General features: G+C 45.0%; 1 protein-coding gene across 1 annotated transcript in view; it reads right to left on the reverse strand.

The window, feature by feature from the left end:
• Positions 1–1,487: 1,487 nt before the first annotated feature.
• Positions 1,488–19,019, reverse strand: part of cplane1 (ciliogenesis and planar polarity effector 1) — a gene marked incomplete at both ends in the record, with an annotated part of 31,209 nt that continues 13,677 nt past the window's right edge. Inside the window, 20 exon segments of the mRNA XM_083657409.1 lie at positions 1,488–1,646; positions 2,496–2,785; positions 5,220–5,368; positions 5,529–5,705; positions 5,802–5,857; positions 5,965–6,148; positions 6,636–6,785; positions 6,893–6,935; positions 7,734–7,836; positions 7,927–8,162; positions 8,277–8,508; positions 9,230–9,342; positions 9,464–9,532; positions 10,141–10,275; positions 11,151–11,232; positions 12,114–12,602; positions 12,964–13,134; positions 13,283–13,424; positions 17,008–18,159; positions 18,253–18,562. Of these exon segments, the coding sequence (XP_083513535.1) occupies positions 1,488–1,646; positions 2,496–2,785; positions 5,220–5,368; positions 5,529–5,705; positions 5,802–5,857; positions 5,965–6,148; positions 6,636–6,785; positions 6,893–6,935; positions 7,734–7,836; positions 7,927–8,162; positions 8,277–8,508; positions 9,230–9,342; positions 9,464–9,532; positions 10,141–10,275; positions 11,151–11,232; positions 12,114–12,602; positions 12,964–13,134; positions 13,283–13,424; positions 17,008–18,159; positions 18,253–18,562 (4,442 nt within the window).

Raw genomic sequence — 19,019 nt, forward strand, 5'->3', positions numbered from 1 at the left:
TTATATAAAGAGCCCCCTCTGGTGGTTTTTAAAAGGGGCCGCAATTTAAGTGATATGTGTACTGCTTTAGATCTTCCTCCTACTCCTATGTCCTCTCAATCTCTTAACTCCTATTCCTAATGGTAATTATAAATGTGGTGCATGCGCACAGTGCAATAGCACGAACAAAAAACAATTCTTTCGACACCCACATTCAGGTAAGAAGATACCTGTTAGAGGAGTTATTTCATGTACTACAAAGGGAGTGATATATTTACTTGTTTGCTCCTGTGGAAAGGGGTATGTTGGTCAAACAAAACGCCAACTTAAGCAAAGAATTGCAGAACATTGCAGTGCTATTAGACGCAAAGATGAAACCTCTCCCATTGCAGTCCATTTCCTGGAAGCTAATCACTCTATCTCATCACGCCGCTATACAGGGATTGAAAAAGTATTTTTGTCTAGGAGAGGAGGAGATCTAGAACGTAACCTGTTACGAAGAGAAGCATACTGGATGTATGAACTAAATACACGTTCTCCTAATGGTTTAAATATTGATTATGACCTGAGGCCGTTTCTTTGAATTATTATTGAATTGCTGTGTAAATTGAGACAATTAGGCCAACTTTGTTGCCTAAATAGATGCCTTGTTTGGCATCACATTTAAAAAAATATTAATGATTGTGTATTGTAATTGTAAAATGCTTTTTCCTAAAACAGATCATTGGATTGTTGGAAATTAAAATCTGTACATTATTGTATTTATATATGTTTTAACCCTTTTAGTAATCGTCTCACCTGCAACTGATTGGAGAAGGTGTGCCCTATAAACAGGGTCACACCTCCTTATGTTGTACTGCACCCTGACGAAGGCACTTTCGCCGAAGCATGTTGGTGTAACCATTAAACCACAGCAGAGGAGATTTTGAGTGTGCGACTTATTTTCTTTATGTTACTTTGAATTTACATTAGTCTGCACCTCTTCAAACTTTTTGAGTGTGCTCCACTCTATATACTTTCAATTTCTTAGAGCCGCCAACTAAAGCTTCGAGAGCCCCCAGCGTCTCGCGAGCCGCGCAATGAGGAACTAGGGGATAGTTTACTATTGCTACGACAGTCACATGTTTACAAAAATAAATTAGAAACACTTTTTACAGACACACTCATATAAAATGAACCTACATTTTCAACAAAAGGATAGCAGATTGGGCCACATTTTCTATAACAAATAATATTATATTGAAAAATTGTGTGTCCAATTAACATCATACTCAAAATTAACATCATACTCAATAGGCACATAAATGGTTGAACTATATATATATTTATATTATGTATATATGTGTGTGTGTGTGTGTGTATATAGGGTTATATATATATATATATATATATATATCTCTCTCTCTCTATATATATATATATATATATATATATATATAAATTTAAGCAGCATTGAAGCATCAACATGTCTGTTTTTCCTTCCAAAGCTTCCAGGAAGCTGGAGTTGATCAAATATCTCCTTCTGCAGCCACCATGCTCTCAATAGCAGCCCAGTCTATTTTGCTGAGGATGCTGCCGCCACTCTCAGAGAGGTCCTCCAGCCAATCCATCGCTGATGCAGCAGTTCTGGCACCATCTACCTGGTCATCCAACAGCCCAGACACACCCTGAGAAGCAAATGACAAATTCGTCAGGATTTGACATTAAAACACATCATCGATCAACTTCTACTACAGCTCGGGGTTTTTTAAAAGCCCCACCTGTGATCCAGTCTCAACAAAAAGTTAGCTCCATTGTAGAAATGTGTAACATGGAAGTGGATACATTTCCTTTATTCAAGCACAGACAGAAAACAACATTTCAATTAGTTATAGTGTTTTCTGAAGCTGATAAAGGTTTGTTTCCATTGGGAATGTGCATAAAGTGAAATAATTGGTTAGCTATATACTAGCTATATACTAGCTCATATACTATTTCTTTCTGTGCTATGTCATTTATTTTTTACCATTTGCCAATGTGTGATTTTAGTGGATTGCTATCTACCTCTATGTGTCCTATTTTTTACTGTTATGCGCATTGTATATGTTGTATCTTGCTAATAGTAAGTATCATTTTTTGTCATGTATCTTGATTGTTTAGACATTAGGATTTTCCTTTAATTGCGGTATTTGATATGTACTGTATGCGCACAGGACTCTGTGCGCCCAGGGACTACAGATGCCAATTAGCTTTTAGCTATCTCTGGTGCAATATATTTATTGTGTACTGTCCCTGCTTCAATAAACAATAAAGATAAAGCTACAATGGATTAGCCTGGGTAAACCCATCCCCCACGTGACCTGCTCTCAGACCTGTTCTCAGTCACTATGACTGGGAACTGAGAGAGCAGGTCACGTGGTGGCTGGGTTTACCTAGGCTAACAATGGATTAGAACAGTTACAGAGAGGTTATGCTCCATCTATGAGACATCTCTAGGATATATGAATGTACACCTAATGGAAAAATGACATTCTTACTTGCTCCGCCTCCGACTCCTCCGGGTGCAGCGGCCTGTACATCCCTGGAGGGGGCGGCTTCCCCAGACTCAGCACCTGTCTCTCCTCCCGCTCCCTCTGCTCCCACCTAACTTCTCTCCCTGCACCACTCGCTCCAGATGGAGACTTGGCCAGCGATGTCTTCCTCTGGTGCCCCGTGTGCAGCTCCTCACCCTGGCTGGCTGTGTGCGATGTAGTAGACTTGCTCTTGGTGTCGGTGAGCATGCCGCGTCTGGTCACCTGAGATAGACGATCCCTCGGCAGAGAGGTCACTACACACACAAAAAAAAGTGTTATCAACGGTTTCAAACTCACATGGCATCTCATAAGCCCCAGACCAGGGGTCACCAACCTTTTTGAGGTCGAGGGCTACCTGAAGGGTAGAGAGTCACGTGGGGGGCTACCTGTTGAAATTTGCTCGATTTACCTTTAAATAATGAGTATTATGCATTTAATCGAGACATACACTCTTTTCTTTCACTGTTGTGAAGAAGAACTCTTCCTCCCACTCCTCGTGGAATTGGTAATGTTTTTTCTTTCGCTTTTCTGCCATTGTTCTTGCTTTCCATCATTTAGCTTAGCCGACTGATATAATCATTGGCAGCTGGCAGTCGCACTGTCGCAGAGTGAATGACGTAGTGACGTAACGTAAAACTAAACTTTGACCCCAGCCCAGGCGGATCAAAATAGTTAATCAATAATTAATTATACACAGACAATAAATTATACACGGACAATAAACGTTTTTAAAACGTACGCATTGTTAAACCAATTATTTTCTACATTTGTGTGTTATTGTGGGAAGGGAGGAGAAAAACAAATAAAAAATAAATTTTTCTGATTACATTTTTTTGTTTTGTTTGTCCTTTCTTTCCCCTGTGTCTGAGCCTGTTTGTCTGTTTTGTCTTGTTTGTGTTCTATAAAAATTTAAAATATGAAAAAAAAAAAAAAAAAAAAAATCTGAACGTGGCCTGCGGGCGCCACAGCGCCACCCCGCGGGCGACACAGGTGTTCGCGGGCACCGTGTTGGCTACCACTGCCCCAGACACACCATCAGGCCGACGGTGGGCCGTCAGCTGATTGGCTGGTGGTCAGCAAGCGACTCAGTACATGAGAAGAGACGGCACGCACAAACGGTTCTTCTCATTTTTCAACTTCATTTCATCTGATCATTCCAGCACACAAATAATTATTAAATAATGTAAAAATATTTTCACAACGTGGCCTTCAAGAAAGCCCCTTCAGCCTGTCTCTGTATGCTATCACCCATTCAGTGCCATTTCTCCTTATTTTTCCACCTCTGCCTCTTCCTTTCTTCTTCCACAAACAAAAGACCAACAACAACAACACCACCAGTGCCATTTGCAACTTTCTGAACAGACATATTCTGGCTTAGAAGTAGCTATAGACCAAATCACCGTGACGTCACCATGTAAACAAATTTACTTCCGGGTACCACTTGGGGAAGGCGGCAGGTTTAAATGTGCGTGTTGTCAAATAAATGCTGTCAAACCCTCTCGTTGTTTTCGGCCGACTACTTTCAATTTAAATGGTTAAACGGTTGGTAAACATGCTTGTCCGACGTATCTAGCCTTTCTTCTGTGTTTGTTTTATGTAGTGTTAGCTAGCTAATAACGTTTGTTTGTATGTCAAACTCGCTGTTTTTTTGCAGACTCGTAACCTCGCGTCACCAGGCTCTTCTCGGCGAGAGCAGACTCGTTAACGTTACAGACAGAGCTACCGACGCCACGTTAATTTAATTTAGCGTCAAGTCTACTCTGGTCTGGTCCAACAGGTAAATAAGCTAGTCTGGTCTCCACTAACGTTAGTGAAAGTGTTGTCATGAATGATATTAAACAACAACACAACACGGACGACCCATTTTTGTCTTCTTTGTCTGTTTTTGTCTTCAACACGTCAGTTTGTGCCGTTCACCGCCATTATAATGTGTGGACCCAGGGGTACCCGGAAGTAAATGTAAACATCCCGCTGATTTGGTCTTAGCCGAAGTGGAACGTCACTTCCTGCTTCAGCACTATACCAGAGATTTTCATCTGCCATTTATTTTCCCATAGACATTTCATAAAATGCTTATAAAAAGAGTTTTACTGGTTCAAACCAAACGGTACAGATATATTTAGAAACACGAGAGATCGCGTAACATTTCGCTCGGACCAAAACTTAAAAGAATGCGGGTTTAAAGAAAATATTTTTTCAATGTTTTTTTTTTTTAAGTTTTAGTCCGAGTAAAAGTGTTCTATGGTCTCTCCCGATTCTAAATATAGCTGAACCGTTTGGTTTGACCAAGTAAAACGATTTTTATGCGCATATTACGAAATGTCTATGGGAAAATCAATTGTGGAAGAAAATCTCTGGTACAGTGCCGAAGCAGGAAGTGACGTTCACTTTGCCTCTATTACGAAACCGTCTAAGTGGTGAGCGTTGAGAATGTTGCGAAAATGTTAGGCAAACGCTGCTTTGTTTCACGTATGTATCATAACGATGGTTTGTATATCTGCAGTCCTAGCTAGGTCTCATGCAGGCGCAGAACGTACATGCTAGCTGACCGTCGGCTGTAGTCTTTGTGGTGACAACAACAGTCCGACCTTCGTTACCTCTTGTTCTTTGACGTCAGGTTGGTGTGTCTGGGGCTTAAGCGTTTTCTACTGGACACAAATCAAAGTCTCTGAATATCCATAATGATACCTGGTCTGTGCAGTCCCAAAGTCCTGCGTTGATTCTCCAAAGGCCACCCTTGCTGCACCTCAACATTGTTCCAGGGACTAAAGTGAGGCTGAGCTTGTCCTGACTGGGACTTAGGACTTCTGTTATCATCCGCAGGTAGATGACGAATCCTGAGACAAAACATGTCACCTTCATTATGGTACGCAGATCAAGTCATACTCGTTTCAGGTCCAACTCGATCTCATTTCGAATGCTCCAACAGAATCCTAGATCGGAACCACTACTATTTTGAAACTTTTTCCTGCAAACGGCTGTTGCGGGTCAGAATACCTGTAAGTGCTGTTTAACCTGCCAGAGGGTGGCGCTGTGGCAGCCCGCCTGGAGGAGGGGTGGGGAGCGTTTTCGGGCTGTGAAGAACCGGGCAGGGTCGGAGGAGTGGTTGGAAATTCGCTGATCAAAGAACAGGCCTCAAGGGTCCGCTGGTTGTATTGCTCCAAAAGCATCGCCCTAACCAAATAAATATAGACCATAGTTACACACATGCACATACATACACTACACGTCACGCACCTCTGCCCACAGGTAATGTGATCAGAAACATACTTGTCATTTCCCTCTTTGGTCTTCCTAATGGCACCTCGATTTTTGTACGTCGATTTCTGTAGAAAGCAGTGGCATGGCTGGTCAACAACAGCAATAATAATAATACATTTAAAAAACATATACAATGAGATGTCAATTCAAGTGAAAATGGAGGCTATCTCACCGATGCTCCAGAGGTCGAGTAAGGTCTGTACTCTCTCTCCCTCATCGTCTCCCTCTGTTTTTGGTAAACTGCCAGTCTTTCCCTCTGTTTGCCTCTCATCCAGATCCTCAACTGGCTCCTCTCGTCCTCTGAACGGCCGCCGTGTCTCTGCAACATCCGCTCGCCTTGCTGCTGGTCCCGCCCACTGTGATCACATGACAGTGATAATCAGATGACTTTGTGGACTGGGAAACTGAGCCGTTTATGTTGATTAATGTAGCAATGCAAATGTACTATAGACGGTTTTCACAGAATTGGGTTGCTATGGGAACAGTTTGAACCCTAGCTTATTTCCTGTCAGCTATTGTATTAGCAAACATTGCAACAGGAAGTAAGCTAGGGGCCATTTTGAATGTTTATGTTGTCAAATTAAAAGCGTCTATAGACGGTTTTAATTTGACAACATAAACATTCTAAATTGAACCCCCACTCACTTCCTGTTGCAGTGTTTGCTATGGACATAAAAGAAAAAAAAACATTCAAGTGCAGGACTGACCATTCTGTGAAAACCGTCTATACAGCTGAGCAGCGAAAACAAAAGTAACGATGTTGAGTGAATATTTCTGCAGTTTGCCGAATGCTGAGAAAAAGGAAGTGCTGTGGGGTTGCGCTCTGGTGAAAAGCGTCTATACCTGCTCATGTGGGCAGCGTGTGAGTAAGAGAGATCCAGGTCGGTCGGCGATAAAACACCGTCCCTCACCAACTCGCCCAAGATATCTGCAACATCGCTCAGCCCACTTTGACCCAGAATCTCATCCGCCCATCTAGAGGAGAGGGGCGGACTAGAACAAAAGAGAAATAGTGGAGTGAGAGCAGAGTACAAGGACGTATATCCACAATGGATAGTATAAGTTATAAAATGGTTCAAAGATATAAACTCGAAACTTACTTTCCAAATGGTCCCGACGCTTCGTCCGATTGCTCTTTAATTTCTATGGGAGCAACACAATCATTCGTCATAAATCTAATCTGATCTAATTCAACAGACAAAACAGACACTTCCACATGTGAAAACAAACTTTGAGTTCTGAGTTTAAGTCAGAATTCTGACTTTATTCCCCAAATTTTGACTTAAATTCAGAATAAAGTCAGAATTCTGGGAAAGTCAGAATTGATGTCATCACTGATGTCACTCGAGCATGTCATCAGTCAACATTATCGGTGACGTCATCAGTGACGATGTTACCAGTGATGTCACTTGAGCGATGAGCCTCTGAGGTCGCTAGATTTTTGTGACGTCAATGTGGGGTCACAAGCAAGACAAGGTTGGGGACCCCTGGAGTAAACTACAAATGATTCAACTCTACAGCACGGAGGTTGGCTTTAACTTCATGTTCATCCCCAGGCGAGCTCAATGGTTACATTAGCTACAATCAGTAAGCAGGGTGAAGTGCATCTTTACTTGAAGGGGTGTGGAGGCGGGCAGGAGCAGCTCTCCGAGTGTCAGCAGCAGTAACGGGAGAGAGAATGGAGGGATGTTGTTCTGGGGTGAAGGAGGAGCCATTATAAGCCACATGGTCGTCTTCCAGCATCTCTTCTTCATTTGGTTCAAGTAAGAGAAATGGCCGTCGTCTCCATGCTGTTACAGAAAAGGGAATTATATTAATGATATGGATACTCTGGTGCAGCCCCCACATGTTTTACACAAAAGTCTTTTGCCTCGTGCTGATTCAGAATTAGCGGTGCAGAGATTCAGCGTTCTTGACTGAGAGACTGGTTTGGGGTCATACCTTTCTGTGGGACAGACAGGCTGACTGTTTTGTGCAATGGCACTATGTTCTCCACATCATCATCATCCAAGCCTGGGGCGAACGTCTCGATGGTGTTCACCAACTAAAGACAAAGGAGGACAGACTTACAAACAAACATGGCAGCCATGGAAAATATAGGAAGGAGAAAATACATAACACAATGCTAATGTACCATCCTGGAGTTGAAAAAATCCTTCTCCATGTAGTCTGCAATTTTCTGTAGGGCAGCCAGCTGGGCGTCTATGTCCGACAGACCGGCGGAGAAACGGACTGCTGGGGGTGTGGAGGAGAAGGCACTGCGAGACCCAAAGCTCGCCTCAGAGGGCGCTGCCCCCTCCTGGCCGGAGGTCGTCACCGGACGCCCACGGGCCTCGATGTGGCGAGGCAAAGGATACTCTTCAGGGATACCTAGAGTGCACAAAAGATATTTAGCACCGACTGGAATAAAAGCAGATTGTAGTAATAGTTGTTGTTATGCTTCGCCACAGATGTGATCTGATCTTATATCTTATCCAATAAGACCTGGGGGCGTGGCGAGTCTCAGGCCGTCCTCTGTGAAAGCACTCGACGGGGGCGGAGCGGCAGCGGCGGACCTCAGAACAGAGGTGGCGAGTACATGGAGCTGTGCTGAGGTAGGGGGAGGCTGGGCGACGGGACCGTCCCGTATTGTCGGGGTGGAACAGGGTGGCAAATCCTGGCGCAGCGCCTCGTCCTCCAGGTCAATGACACTGAGGAACTGACGGCCCTCCAGATTCTGAGAGACACAGAGAGAGAGAGTAAAGCTTAATTTATACTTATTATAAAGTGTCGCTCAGCACATGGTCGCAGATGAAAAAGAAAGTGTCGCTCATGGTGTTGTATTTATACTTCAGTGAATGTTCGCCACGGTCACGTGACACCCGAACGCTATAAGCAGACAGCCAAGGGAAGAGGAACGCACAGTGAAACCACCTCGGGCAAGATGTAACGTACTTGACTGCAGCCGCATATAAACGACACACAACTCACCTCCTCTCGCTCTGGGAAATGCACAATGTTCTTTGTGATTTTCACGAAGTCGTACATCAAGGACAGGCTGATAAAAATAGCGGAGACACGTTCATTCATTTCAATCGAGTGAAAACCAAAACAAGGAAGTCAAACGCGTGCCGTCCATATAGCCAATCAGACTTGCGCGATACTATGACGTAGTCAGCGACACTAGACATTTCACCAGGTAGCAGACACTGCTCGCCGACACTTGAAAGTGTCGACTCAAGTCCTCATTTCTGTCGGCGACCGTTTCAAAAGTGTCGGCAGACGAAGCATAAATTGGGCTTAAGAGAGAGAGCTAGAGTGCACGGAGACTCAGAGAAGGTGTGTGCAAGAGAGATGAACTCTGTGTGTGTGTGTGTGTGTGTGTGTGTGTGTGTGTGTGTGTGTCTTTGTTTTTCTCGAGCAACATCTAGCTCTAGCTGGTGAGTCTGGCCTCTCACCAGGTTCTTCTGTGGTTCCTGTGGGGCCTCCTCCCTGTCGTGGACAGGCTGCTCTCTGGGAAGCCGCAGGTTCAGGAACAAATCAGGAGGGAGAACTACAACAGAACGTTGTGCTGGATGGAGGAAACACACACGGACACACAACAACTCGTCACTATATCTACAATACACAAAAGGATAGTTGTAGAATGCTGTACTTGCTATCGTATAAACAATATGATATGACCAACTTACATTCAGGGCTCGTTGCAATCACAGAGGCGTGGGCAGACACGGCTTTATCTGAAAGTGTGGGAGGAAGAGCTGTAACAGAACCAAAGATAGAATACATGATGATCCGCACTATAAACAAACAAGGTTCAGTTTAAATTTAAGTTTAAATTTTAACTTTTGTCGAACCTGTAGTTACAAGAATCATCCAAGTGCTGCCAGTACAGTACAGTCACAAACAATACTAATACAGTATATTAGTTTGAGTACTAGTTAGTAATTAGTCACCTGATCTTCCCATGAAAAAGAAAAAACGTGGGATACAGTCACATATATGGAAAATATTTAAAACAGCATTCTGTGACTCTATGGATTCTGGGTCTACGTAATGTACTGTATAAATATTACTTGTGATTACACATGATGACTACATAGTGATCGACCTTTCCAGGGGAAATGAAATGTTAAAATATACATGAGTCACAACTGCCATTACTAGGCGAAAATTGAAAACCTTTCAGATTTTCAATTTGTGAATGTACTCCACAAATCAAAGTGACAGTATCGTCGTTTCACATTTCATTTCAACGTTAAAAGGCAATTCATAATATGGTCAACCCCAGACTCCAACGTATCAATCATTGGGCAGACAGATATTGCAATTTCTCACTGTATCAAGTCTTACAACCACCCCAGCTCACCTGGGTCTGTGTTGGTGAACGCATCATGACACTGCGGAGGTCTCTTATGTGTAGAGGCAAAGGCATGGAGCTCGGCTGTGGTGGACACAGCCTGGTTCAACAATCTCTGACCAGTCAGCAACGAGTCAAAGGACCCTGGGAGTTATTAGGAAAATAATAACATATAAGAGACTTGTACATAGGACAGGATAGCTCTACCAAGGGAAGTAGCCAGCCAGGAAGAAAAGGAAAATGGGGGCAAATTTGATAATAAGTGTAAGATTTTTCTGAATTACTTCCAGCTATGTGGTCATACCAGGTGTAATGTTATATTGCTTGTCATATACATCACTCACTAACAAGAGAACGAGATGGGAGTGGAAGCGTTTACGTGGAAAAACCATAAAAGATAAACCGATCTATTACTGTGAAAAAGAAGGATGTTCTCACGAATAGTTCAAAAGAACTTATTAGAAACGATTCCAATGTGTTTTGCTCACGCTGTTGCCTTCAGACCCAAACAGGCTAGCCTGGGTAAACCCATCCCCCACGTGACCTGCTCTCAGGCTTACCCTGCTCTCAGTCACTACGTGTGTAGTAGTGACTGAGAGCAGGGTAAGCCTGAGAGCAGGTCACGTGGGGGATGGGTTTACCCAGGCTCCAAACAGGCTGGGATTTTTTTTTCACTCAACCCCACACCAAAGATCATTTCAGAAACTGCTTCCACACAGTGAAAAGAGAGAAAAACTCTCTTTCTTCTCTGAGATATTTTGGCGCTGGCTGACATCAGTGTTTTCCAGACAAATTGATATTAGCATATATTGTCATTTTATTGATAATAGTTGTATCAATAAATAGTACAAAAAAGGAGAGCTTTTGATACAGCATGTCTAATTTATGATCTAAGATTTAGATGCATTTTTCATACAACCAAAGAATATGATGCTGATCAGATACTGGATAAGGTTAGTTTCGCTCTCCAGTAACGTTTTGGACCTAAACTTTGAGTGTGGGATGCATTTGACACTAACCGAGTGGAATGGCAAAGTCCTGCCCACGGTTCAACTGTACTCCCTCCGGTGCAGGCTCCGCATTTAGAGGCCCTTCTGTTGGCTAAAGACAAATAGGCACAAAAACAGTTGGTAGTGCTACATTTCAATATTGGTAATAATAATAATAATAAATCTGTGTAATAACATTGTTCTACCTCTTGTACCGGGATGACGGACTCATTCGGTCTGAATGTGACCTGCGTTATTTCTCCTGTCCTCTTTGTCTTCTCCTCTCTCCTCTTCTGCCTATAAGCAATACAATCGGTAAGATAAGATAAGATAAATTAAAGATTACACATAATATACAGTACACACACACACACACACACACACACACACACACACACACACACACACACACACACACACTAAAACTAAGGTAAAGGATTACCTCCTACTGGAGTTGGGGCTGGTGTGGATGGTAGCTCTTCCAGTGTTTACAGTAGGTGGGTCTAGTCTGAGTAACTGTAGTCCATCCTCTCCAGCGCTCTGCCTCACAGCAGCAGAACAGAACAGATCATTCAGGGGGATGAGATGGGTCTTTTGGGCCGGAGGAGGGGCTGCACGGGGCAGCATCTATGACAGAAACACAAACCCACTGTATATAAAATGGCCTGCATTTATATAGCGCTTTTATCCAAAGCGCTTTACAATCAGTAGGTGCATTCACCTATTCATTCACCGATGGTGGCAGGCTACCACGCAGGGTGCTGGCACACCATCAGGAGCAATTTGGGGTTCAGTGTCTTGCCCAAGGACACTTCGACATGCAGACTGGAGAAGGTGTGAATCGAACCACCGACATCTTTTATCCAAAGCGATTAGTGGACGACCCGCTTTACCACCTGAGCTACAGCCGGCCCGTATATAAGCTGTATATAAGTGACAGGATCAGATTTAATGACACCTATGAATGCGGGGAATTTGCAGAGTACCACCTACCACTGTTGATTCAGGGTGTATATGTAGAAGCTTGATCCTGGACATTTCTCCCATGGGAACAGTGAGGACAGTAGAGGGTCTGGAGGAGGTTGGAATGCCAATGGGCAGGTGGGGGAAGGTGGTGGGATGGTGTGGAGCAGCAGGGTGGAAGTGGAGCAGGCGAAGGCCCTGAGTTGGTGGAGGTCTGGGGGCTGGGAGTGCATGGGGAAGTATCAGGAACTCGACTGGACCCGACTCTTGCCGACTGGACCGCTCCATACCGGGCCGTGACGTGTGATCCTGGAGTCGGGTGCTACTGGGAGTTGGGTCCCGTGGAGGATTTGCGCGCGAAGCCTGGTGACAGGTGCAATGTCCTGACGGAACTGAAGACTCCCTTCTCTTTTCCTTCGCTGCCCTCCGTTTAAGCTTGAGGCGATGGGGTTCTGTGGTGCCCCTGCTCTCAGCCCGAGGGCCCCAGGCCTCGTGGACTGGGATACGGTGAGGTGAACTCTGGTGGGGCAACAGAGGAGAAGAGTGGGGCTGGAGCAACTGCAGCCCCAAAACCTGGGGAGCAGCGACATCCTGCATGTTACCATTACAGGGTGGTCCCAAAGGGGCACTGGGAATTGGCCGGTCTATAGTGGTCAGAAGCCCCTTAGAAGATGGGATTGACCTCCTGCTCCCCCCAAACGGGCTTCCTGGTCTCTCTGTCAGGACAGACAATGGCTGTATTTCCTGGAGTAAAGAGAAAAATGTGAATGAATGAATGAATGAATAAATGAATGAATTATTAATTGGCTATATGTGTAACAAGCAAATTGTAATATACAAAGTCAATCTGTCACAAATTAACAGAAAATGCCAGCAATACCTGATAATTTTCTTCTGCACTGTTGACAGTGGAGTGTAGGCTGGTGGTGGGATGCTGGTCGAGGGGTCTAGCTGAGGGGGTCTTCACTGAGCTCTGTGTGGCAGGTGGATCTGCAGTCAACTGGCTGAAATGGGGGTTGTCGGGTCCAGACATCGGGACACGAGCCTGGGTCTGAGGTCCCACAGAAATACAGTGTGATGGCTTCATGTTAGACTGGGCCGAGCAAAGGGAGCTCCTGCACCCTGCATCAGGCTCATAAAGGCGACAACACAAAAGCACTCAACTCCAAATGGCTGCTTTTCATAATGGCGGTTCTTACCTGGAACACTCTGGGGAAGTCATGCTGAGGCTGTCTCAAAGACTGTGTGTGACTGGGTGATGGCTGGTTGGAAGCAGTAGAGGCAGCGGGGGTTTCAATAGCAGTGGAGCTTTGTGGCTGAAGGTGTGGAGGAACCACAGGTGTGTTGGCCGTTGGGTCAGAGAGCTCTGGGTGAGGCTCTGGGTGTGGAGGGTCTTCAGGTGTGTTGACCGTTGGGTCAGAGAGCTCTGGGTGTGGAGGGTCTTCGGGGGCTGCACTCCATCTGGAACCTCTGACAGAGAGAGAGAGAGGGCAGACATACAACCATGGCTTGAATAACGAAGCAGACAATTTCAATATCCAAACAAATTGAGATGTTTGGCACTGATCAGTGTTTCCCCTACCGTTCTACAGGCCAACGACGCCCCCGCCAGGCCAGAAATAAAGAAATAATTAAAATAAAATAATAATAAATAAATACCGTAAATTCCGGACTATAAGACGCACCGGTCTATAAGCCGCGGGACCAAAATTGACTATTTTTTTCTTCTATAAGCCGCACCGGTCTATAAGCCGCGGGTGTTTTGATGTTTAATTACCATATGAAAGGGTTCGTGCACAGAGAGGAATGTCGGGAAATAGATGGCTGTTTGGGGAAGCTCCCATTTATTAACATTTCAACAAAACAAAACAAAAGTCAGGTCACTAATCCCCAGACAAAATCACACAACAATAGGCTATATGTGCAGCAAACCTGTAACCAGAGAAGTCAAGTCACTAATCCTCGTCTTCCTCTTCTTCCTGCGTACTGAAACCACCAAAGTCCTCATCTTCAGTGTCGGAAACGAACAGGTTCAGGGTGGCTTCGTCAACCACTCTCCTCTCTCCTTCATTGTCACTCAAAACCAACGAACTCCTCTTCGTCACTGTCGGCATCGAACAGCCTCTGAAGCCTCTGACGGCCCTCAGCGCCAGCTGTGGCGGCGTATCCTCTTCATCCCGCAGCAGTCCAGCGTTTTGGAACCCGTTGGTGATTGTGGATGTTTTCACACTCCTATAATATTCCGTGCTGAGACAGTTCCTCCTGCTGCACCGTCCAACGCCTCACCATTGACTCATCGATGCCCAGGTTACGCGCGGCTGCTCTGTTTTCCTCTTTTAATGCGAGATTGACTGCTTTCAACTTGAAAGCTGCTGTCGTGTGAATTTCTGCGTACCTTCCCCATGGTAAGTGAGAGTGTTGCTTCTACTGCTCGTTCTCATGCTGTCGAGAACGAGCAAAGCTTTTTTTTGGTGAAAGAATCCTCCAGGGCGCTTCTTGTTAACAGTCCGAGTGAGTGGCAGGTCGAACGTCAAAGGCACTTCATCCATATTTATGATCTGCTCCGGTTCGATGGAATATTCCTTGATCTTCCTTTGTGTGAATTCGCCGAAGTTTGTGATTTTCTCCTGGTAGTCGGGGGAGGGAGTTGATGGCCGAGTGGCCGTTTGCTTACCGTAATTACCATATGTAAGTGGTCACGCACAGAGGGGATTGTCGGGAAAGAGATGGCTATTTGAGGAAGCTCCCATTTACCGTATTACCGTAACATTTCAACAAAACAACATAACACAACACCACCGTTGTTTATTTTTACAGTGCACACAGTGTCCGCGGTGTGGTGAAAAGAGGGCAAGAGAGGAAATTAAAACAGAAGTGGATTTATAGTTAGAAAGAGTGCTAAAAAAGAGAGATTTTATTTGTATTTTTTTTTTTTTTTCCTGAAAAAATCCATAGATAAGACGCACCGTTATATAAGCCGCAGGGGCCAAAAAACTGGAAAAAAGCCGCGGCTTATAGTCCGGAATTTACGGTACATACATAAATACACACATACATACATAAATACATAAATACACACACACACATATATATATATATATATATATATATATATATATATATATATATATATATATATATATATATATATATATCCCAACCCCCCGCCCCCCCCCCCCCCCCCCGCTCTCCCCTAAATTTCAATAAACCTTTATGGCATATTATTACAATACAACAATACTGGTGTTGACAGTAATAGAAGATGCCAAATATTCAAAATTAATATTTAATATATTTGAACAGCAATCACAAGGATCATAATCATGTGATGACCTGGCATGATTTTTTTACATACACAACTTACTGAGAGGTGGCACTGGAGATGTCTTGATCTTTTTCTGAACAGTCGAAGTCTGAAAGTTTTAAAGCCTAGAAAAGAAAAAGCAACAGTTATACGTGTGTTTGATGATATAAATGGATGTAGGGTAAGATTCATTGGCTATATCCATCACCATTTCAGGTGAGATGTTTCCAGAGATGGTCCCAACAGAAAGGGAAGATGATACTCTCCAGCCCTCATTGTCACGGCTTTTGCCTATGATGACAAATACATGTCAATTGAATCACTCACATCAATTCATAATTAATAAAGTGTTTGGATTAACAGCAACTCTGAGGATCTAATATGGGATCTGTCATACCTTCTTTTTCAGGTCTAACATCAGATGCATCAAGAGAGGGTTGTTGTGAACTTGATGCTCTCATCTCAGAGTCAAAGGTCACCTGATCTTCATTATGGAGTGGTGTCTTCTGAAACGTCACCATCTCTGGTTCGTCTGTACGAGATCCACTACAGGGAAATACAAAGGTACTTTCAACATACTTTTATTTATTTATTTATTTATTTATTTATGTATTTATGTATGTATTTATTTATTTATTTATTTATGTATTTATGTATTTTTTATTTATGTATTTATTTGTAAGGAACCATGTGTAACATTAAACATAAAATGTTACCATTTGATATATTGTGTCAGATTTAGCTTAGAGCTCATCTTCATTATGCAGTCGATTGACATGGGTTAGTAAAATAAAATAAGCCATTATGAATATTGTTACGGCTTTAGGCCGTAATTGTAGTATTTTATTCCTTGTGCATTTCTGTGACTGTGTGGAGTGAGATGTCATTTCTTTGCGAGGATCTTTGCTCCTTGTGTGGGAGGGAAAGTGAGATGACTGCTGTGTGAGCACCTTTATTCCCTGCAGGTGTGTTTGCAGTAGGGGATTCGCTGGCCAGTGGAGATTGGCTGATGACATCGTCGCTGGGGATTGGCCACTCCAGGGACAGGCCCCTATATAACTCCTGTGCTTTCAAGATGGCACTGGGGGGATTGGTGTTAGCTGAGTAGTGCTAACACTGGCCCTCCATGCTTCCTCCTGGCTCCTCCAAACTGTGTTTTTCTGTTAACTTGTGGGTTTAAGACAACTGGGAAGCCGTGGTAGCTTGGTAGCTCTGTCTTAGCCACATTATGTCTCTGTGTATTTGTGCTTAAGACAACTGGGAAGCTGTGGTAGCTTGGTAGCTCTGTCTTGCCACATTGCAATAGTAGCCTAAGTGTATTCTATTTATATTGTTATTCTGTTTGGTACATTTTGTGTTGTGATGCTGGACTCAACTTGATGTATTAGCTGCTGCTTCAAATGCCTGCTCTAGCCTTGGCTTCGGCCTACTCCTCAGGCTTTAAGTTAGCTTGTCCTGTTAGCATGTGAGAGTAGAGAGTCCAGTGTCCCTGTTTGCCTTTTTTTTATGTGTGAAAATAAAATCACACATACCTTTTCATTGTTGTCAGTGTTTAAGTTTATGTTGTGGTCAAAACCCCTAGACCGGTCATAACAATATATATAAACGTGGGCTACTCACAAGGATAGTTCTTCTTGCTGTGGGTTGTGATCATGAAGGGTGACGGGGGTGTTGGCCGATGCAGGGTAGCCTGTATCAACACTGCTGTCTCTCTCCGGCATCCAGCCCGCCTCAGGCTGCAGCACTGGAGCTACACTCCACTGCATTTCAGGACCCTGGATGTGGGCGCTGTCGTGGTCCGTCCCCAGCAGGGCGGCGGTCAACCTGCGCTCCAGCAGGCTGAGGGCGGTGAGGACAGCGGGTGCCGAGGCTTTCACGCGAATCACCACTCCTCCGTCAGCCATTCCTCCACCCCCTTTCCCCCTGTCCTTCTCCTTCTTTTTGCCGTGATGGCCTAGCAGCACCCTCCTGTCAGCCCAGCGCACCATCCACTCCAGCAGCCTGCCCAGCTCTGGGAACTGAGCCTCTAACTTAGGGTCCAGGCCCTGCTGCAGTTCCGTCACGACTTCCGCGGAAGCTAGGAAGCCAAACACCTCCGACGGCTGCCCCCAGGGAGAAGCACTTTGAATAGGGCTAGGTTCAGCGTCCAGCTGGTCTTCCTTCACTCCCAGGTCTGAGGCCACGCTGGCCCGCCGTTGGAGGCCAAACAACCCCTGTTGCTTCCCGGCTCTCAGCCCGGGGAGAGAGGTCACGGAAAGGCTGGTTCTGGAGATGCCGGCTCCACTCCCGACCGTGGAGGTTTGAGGCTCGGGTGTTGCGTCTTGTTGGACGGGCTTGTAGCAGCACCCGGCCCTGAACACCGGGGCATCGCCGCCCACGTGCCTTCGTGTTAGATGGCGCCCATCCCTCTGGCGGCGGCGCAGGGTGGTGAGCACATCGAAGGTGAGCGAGTGCAGCTCTCTCTCCCTCAGCTGGGAGCAGAAGCCCTGCAGCAGAGGAAGTTCACAGCCCGAGTCCACGCCATCAGCGCCGTCTTTCTCCAGCACGTAGCTGAGGAAGAGCTCCAGGAAACCGAGGTATTCTTCATCTTCTAGCTCAAACTCCCAGGTGCCAACCACAGGTACATGTAGGTAGGGTTGATCCGGATTATGCTGGCGTTCATTGTCCTCGCCTGGGCCTGCACAACTACCACTTTCCTCCTGAATGACTCTTTCTATTTTAACCGCAGGCCTCTTCAGGTCTTCTCTGTCTCGCACTTTAGCTCTCTTGCTGCTGAAAAAGAGCAACACAGACCACAGAATAAGCCCCACCATAGATACACGTCTCATGGGAAAGGTAGCCCCTGATATAGCATAGCTAGCTAACCTGGTCGTGGGTCGGCATGGCAGGTCGGGAGGAGAGAGAGCTTCGGATGTATTCTCAGCGGTGTCTGCATCGCTGTACACTAGAGGGTGCCCGCAATCGGTTAGGGTGCTGTTACTCAGATTGGACGCCAGCGAGAGCTGCCCTAACCTGGCCATCCCCCGTCTGGTCCCTCTGTCCTCCTCGTCCTCCTCCTTCTCCCACAGGTGGAGCTCAGGAGGGCCCAGGTGCCTCCGCAAACGCCCGAGATCCTTCCTCCTCTGTCGGAGTTTGTCTTGAATCAGAATCATCATCGTCTCCTCCTTTTCCCCCTCTGGAGAAGAGATGTGTAACAAAAAGTAACATCACGTACATATATAAAATAAATGGCTTAAAAGGAGAACTTCAGCAAAAAAACAACGCCGATTTATTTTTGCACATGCTCTCAGACATATCCGAAAACTGTGAACAGTGTTGCAGGCATTCATTTAGTTTGATAGAGACACTGCGGAGCGCGTCATCATTCAGAAACCACGCCCAAAACAGGGGAAAACACAAACTCTCGTCCAATCCTGCCGCTCTCCTATGTCGCGTGCATGGTCGGGCGTTGCACAAAAAGATTGTATATACGGAAGATGAACACTCCAACTTACTTCATTGCCAGCAACATCCACATTTTTCTTCTCGCCAATTCTCAATGGCTTCCTTGTTTTCCTCGGGAGTACAAAAAAACTTTAACTGGCGATTTTTTACATTTGTTGTCTGCGCAGCCCACCACACAACAGCTTTTA

Source organism: Poromitra crassiceps (assembly GCF_964638095.1).
Source record: "Poromitra crassiceps genome assembly, chromosome: 21".
Lineage (NCBI taxonomy): Eukaryota > Metazoa > Chordata > Actinopteri > Beryciformes > Melamphaidae > Poromitra > Poromitra crassiceps.